Source organism: Choloepus didactylus, chromosome 2, assembly GCF_015220235.1.
Source record: "Choloepus didactylus isolate mChoDid1 chromosome 2, mChoDid1.pri, whole genome shotgun sequence".
NCBI lineage: Eukaryota > Metazoa > Chordata > Mammalia > Pilosa > Megalonychidae > Choloepus > Choloepus didactylus.
The window spans coordinates 35,912,072-35,917,227 of record NC_051308.1 but is presented as its reverse complement, the minus strand read 5'-3'; the positions used below and the strand labels follow the sequence as shown (position 1 = coordinate 35,917,227).

At 39.1% G+C, this 5,156-nt stretch overlaps 1 protein-coding gene across 1 annotated transcript; it reads left to right on the top strand.

Annotated features, from left to right (window-relative positions):
• The first annotated feature begins 3,247 nt into the window (after positions 1 to 3,247).
• Positions 3,248 to 4,894, top strand: LOC119524439 (L-lactate dehydrogenase A chain-like). The gene has a single exon (XM_037823111.1). The coding sequence runs from the start codon at positions 3,342 to 3,344 to the stop codon at positions 4,338 to 4,340; it is 999 nt and encodes a 332-aa protein (XP_037679039.1). The 5' UTR covers positions 3,248 to 3,341; the 3' UTR covers positions 4,341 to 4,894.
• Positions 4,895 to 5,156: the final 262 nt, after the last annotated feature.

Here is a 5,156-nt window from a genome sequence, read left to right as displayed (position 1 = left end):
TTGCTCTCTATTGCTAGTTCCCCTGCATTCTACATTATAAACCATTTATTTTATATTTTTCAATGTTCACATTAGTGGTAGCATATATTTCTATTTTTGTGCCTGGCTTATTTCACTCAGTATTATGTCTTCAAGGTTCATCTATGTTGTCATATGTTTCATGACATCTTTCCTTCTTACTGCCACGTAGTATTCCATCGTGTGTATATACCATATTTTATTTATCCACTCATCTGTTGAAGGACATTTGGGTTGTTTCCATCTCTTGGCAATTGTGAATAATGCCGTTATGAACACTGGCATGAAGATATCTGTTCACATCACTGCTTTCAGATCTTCCAGGTATATAGCGAGAAGTGCAATAGCTGGATCAAAGGGTTATTCTATATCTAGTTTTCTAAGAAACTGCCAGACTGACTTCCAGAGTGGCTGAACCATTATACAGTCCCACCAACAATGAATAAGAGTTCCAATTTCTCCACATCCTCTCCAGCATTTGTAGTTTCCTGTTTGTTTAATGGCAGCCATTCTAATCGGTGTGAGATGATCTCATTGTGGTCTTAATTTGCATCTCTCTAATAGCTAGTGAAGCTGAACATTTTTTCATGTGTTTCTTGGCCATTTGTATTTCCTCTTCAGAGAACTGCCTTTTCATATCTTTTGTCCATTTTATAATTGGGCTGTCTGTACTATTGTCATTGAGTTGTAGGATTTCTTTATATATGCAAGACATCAGTCTTTTGCCAGATACATGGTTTCCAAAAATTTTTTCCCATGGAGTTGGCTGCCTCTTCACCTTCTTGACAAATTCCTTTGAGGCACAGAAACTTCTAAGCTTGAGGGGTTCCCATTTATCTGTGTCTTCTTTTGTTGCTTGTGCTTTGGGTGTAAGGTCTAAGAAGTGGCTGCCTAATACAAGGTCTTGAAAATGTTTCCCTACATTATCTTCTTGGGGTTTTATAGTACTGTCTTTTATATTGAGATCTTTGATCCATTTTGAGTTAATTTTTGTGTAGAGTATGAGGTAGGGATCCTCTTTCATTCCTTTGGATATGGATATCGATATCCAACTCTCCCAGTCCCATTTGTTGAAAACACTGTTATGTCCCAGTTCAGTGGCTTTGGGGGCCTTATCAAAGATCAGTTGGTCGTAGATCTGGGGGTCTATCTCTGAATTCTCAATTCGATTCCATTGATCAATATGTCTATCTCTGTGCCAGTACCATGCTGTTTTGACAACTGTGGCTTTATAGTAGGCTTCAAAGTCAGGAAGTGTAAGTTCTCCCACTTCGTTTTTCTTTTTTAGAGTGTTTTTAGCAATTCGAGGCATCTTCCCTTTCCAAATAAATTTGGTAACTAGCTTTTCCAAGTCTGCAAAGTAGGTTGTTGGAATTTTGATTGGGATTGCATTGAATCTGTAGATGAGTTTGGGTAGAATTGACATCTTAATGACATTTAGCCTTCCTATCCATGAACATGGAATATTTTCCCATCTTTTAAGTCCCTTTCTATTTCTTTTAGTAGAGTTATGTAGTTTTCTTTGTATGGGTCGTTTACATCTTTGGTTAAGTTTATTCCTAGGTACTTGATTTTTTTAGTTGCTATTGAAAATGGTATCTTTTTCTTGAGTGTATCTTTACTTTGTTCATTTCTAGCATATAGAAACGTTACTGACTTATGTGCATTAATCTTGTATCCCACTACTTTGCTAAATTTGTTTATTAGCTCTAGTGGATATATCATTGACTTCTCAGGGTTTTCCAGATATAAGATCATATCATCTGCAAATAACATCCTTTCCAATTTGGATGCCTTTTATTTCTTGTCTTGCTGGATTGCCCTGGCTAGCACTTCTAGCACAATGTTGACTAACAGTGGTGACAGCGGGCATGCTTGTCTCATTCCTGATCTTAGAGGGAAGGCTTTCAGTCCCTCACCATTGAGTACTATGCTGGCTGTGGGTTTTTCATATATGCGAGACATGAGCTTTTATACAGGGCTTAGTTACAAGGAAATGGAAGTCAGTTACGCTGCTCTGAATGAAGTCAGGAGCTGCTCTGAATGGTGGCGAGTTCAGGGCTCAGTGTGCAAGTACTCCGTAATTTGTAGTGGCTGATCAAGCCAGTTATAGAAGCTTGAGACAATGATATTCCAATGGGTATGAGAGCATAAGCGCGGTAATGGGGGGGGGGTGGTCTTGTGACATAGGGAAGGATCGATTGTAGTCAACAGGGAAGAAGGAAGGATTATAGGTCATCTTGTAGCTAATAGTATCTCAGGGAGTTTCAGGACGGAGGTAAGATAAAGATTACATTTAGTGCCAGAGGCCTGATTTTTATTAGGAGAGTAGGTCAAACCTTAACTGACCTAGGTCACGCAAGCTGCTGTGTGCACAGTCTTCAAGGCCCTTAGGGAAGGCCCTGGACCCAGGACTCCCACAGCAGGGATAAGAAGTATGGGATATTTTGGATGTTCTTTTTCTTTCTTTCTTTCTTTTTTTTTTTTGGAGTAATGAAAATGTTCTCAAATTGATTGTGGTGATGAATGCACAACTATATATGGTACTGTGAACAACTGATTGTACACACTGGATGACTGTATGGTATGTGAATATATCTCAATAAAATTGAATTTTTAAAAAAAGTGTGACCCAACTGTTTGCTGTCTATAAGAAACTCATCTTAAAGTCAAGGACATAAGTAGATTGAAAGTGAAAGGATGGAGAAACATATACCATGCAATTAGAAACCAACAGAGTTGGGATTGCTATATTAATAGCAGATAAAACAGACTTTCAGACTTGCAGTCAAAAACTGTTAAGAGGGACAAAAACAGTCTTTATATACTGATAAAGGGGTGAATTCAACAAGAAGATGTAATAATTATAAATAAATATATGCCTTACAGCAGAGCCCCAAAACATGTGAAGCAAATACTGACAGATTTGAAGAGAGAAATAGATGGTTCTACAGTAAAAGCAGGAGATTTTAATATACCACTTTCACTAATGAACAGAAGATCAATAAGGAAATAGAAGAATTGAGTAATACTCTAAACCAACTAGACCTAACAGACATGTATAGAACATTTCACTCAACAGCAATAGAATATGCATTCTTCTTCAGTGAACATGGACCATTCTCCAGGAAAATGTTATTCCCTAATTCCTCCAAGGGAAATTAGGGAATATCTTGAGGAAAATGAAAATGAAAACACAACATATCAAAACATACGGGATGTGGGGTCCCGGAGCTGCCGCTGCCGAGTCTGGATCTAACCACTGCGCGCTGCAGACGCCCGCTCGACGTGTAGTCCCGGTTCCTTTCCATTCCAAGTCTAAAATGGCAGCTCTCAAGGATCAGCTGATTGAGAATCTTATTAAGGAAGAACAGACCCCTCAGAATAAGATTACAGTTGTTGGGGTTGGTGCTGTTGGCATGGCCTGTGCCATCAGTATCTTAATGAAGGAATTGGCAGATGAATTGGCGCTTGTTGATGTCATAGAAGACAAACTGAAGGGAGAGATGATGGATCTCCAACATGGCAGCCTTTTCCTTAGAACACCAAAAATTGTCTCTGGCAAAGACTATAGTGTGACTGCAAACTCCAAGCTGGTTATCATCACAGCTGGGGCACGTCAGCAAGAGGGAGAGAGTCGTCTTAATTTGGTCCAGCGTAATGTGAACATCTTTAAATTCATCATTCCTAATGTTGTAAAATACAGCCCGAACTGCAAGTTGCTTATTGTTTCCAATCCAGTGGATATCTTGACCTATGTGGCTTGGAAAATAAGTGGCTTTCCCAAAAACCGTGTTATTGGAAGTGGTTGCAATCTGGATTCAGCCCGGTTCCGTTATCTAATGGGGGAGAGGCTGGGAGTTCACCCATTAAGCTGTCATGGCTGGGTCCTTGGGGAGCATGGAGACTCGAGTGTGCCTGTATGGAGTGGAGTGAATGTTGCTGGGGTCTCCTTGAAAAATCTGCACCCTGAATTAGGCACTGATGCCGATAAGGAACATTGGAAAGAGGTTCACAAGCAGGTGGTCAACAGTGCTTATGAGGTGATCAAACTGAAAGGTTACACCTCCTGGGCCATTGGGCTATCTGTGGCAGATTTGGCAGAAAGTATAATGAAGAATCTTAGACGGGTACATCCAGTTTCCACCCTGATTAAGGGTCTCTATGGAATAAAAGATGACGTCTTCCTTAGTGTTCCTTGCATCTTGGGACAGAATGGAATCTCAGACATTGTCAAAGTGTCTCTGACTCCTGAAGAAGAGGCCCGTTTGAAGAAGAGTGCAGATACACTTTGGGGGATCCAAAAAGAGCTGCAATTTTAAAGTCTTATAATGTTGTATCATTTACTGTCTAGGTTACAACAGGATTTTTGTTGGGGATTATGCATGTTGTCCTTTTTATCTGGTCTGTGATTAAAGCAGTGATATTAAAATGACCTAGGGAAAACATCAATTTCTTAAAGTTAGAAGTAGGAATAATTCATAAAACCTCACAGCTATATCCTGATGCTGGATAAGATACTAGTCTTGGATAGTCCCAAACTGGTTAGTATAAAATAGTTCACCTCTGAGGCACCAGTGCCAATGTTGCACATGCTGCAATTGTCTTTCAAACCAGAAGAATGCATGGTTACTATGTATTATATACCTTCTGGTTACTTAATCCAAAATGCCTAGTCCAACTTCTTTCCCTCCCATTCAGTCACATCCTGGACTCCAATGTATAAATCCAATGTTGCATGTTTTGTGCATAACTGTTCTAAACGATCTTGTTTTGTGTACCAAATGTATCAAAGTGGTGTACACTGCCATGTAATGTAAAAAGAAAGACTACCTGTAAACAGTGTAACCAACTATCCAAACGTGTCATACCATTTAAAACACCAAATAAACCATGATCAGTGACTACTCTTAAAAAAAAAAAAAAAATACGGGATGCAGCAAAGACAATGCTGAGGGGGAATTTACAGCTTTAAATGCTTACATTTTAAAAAAAGAAAGAAGTTGAATAAGAGAGCTAACCTCAAAACTGGAAGTAGAGAAAGAAGAGCAAATTAAACCCAAGTGAGCAGATGGAAGGGAATAACAAAGATGAGAGCAGAGAAAAATGAAATAGAGAATTAAAAAATAGAATCAAAA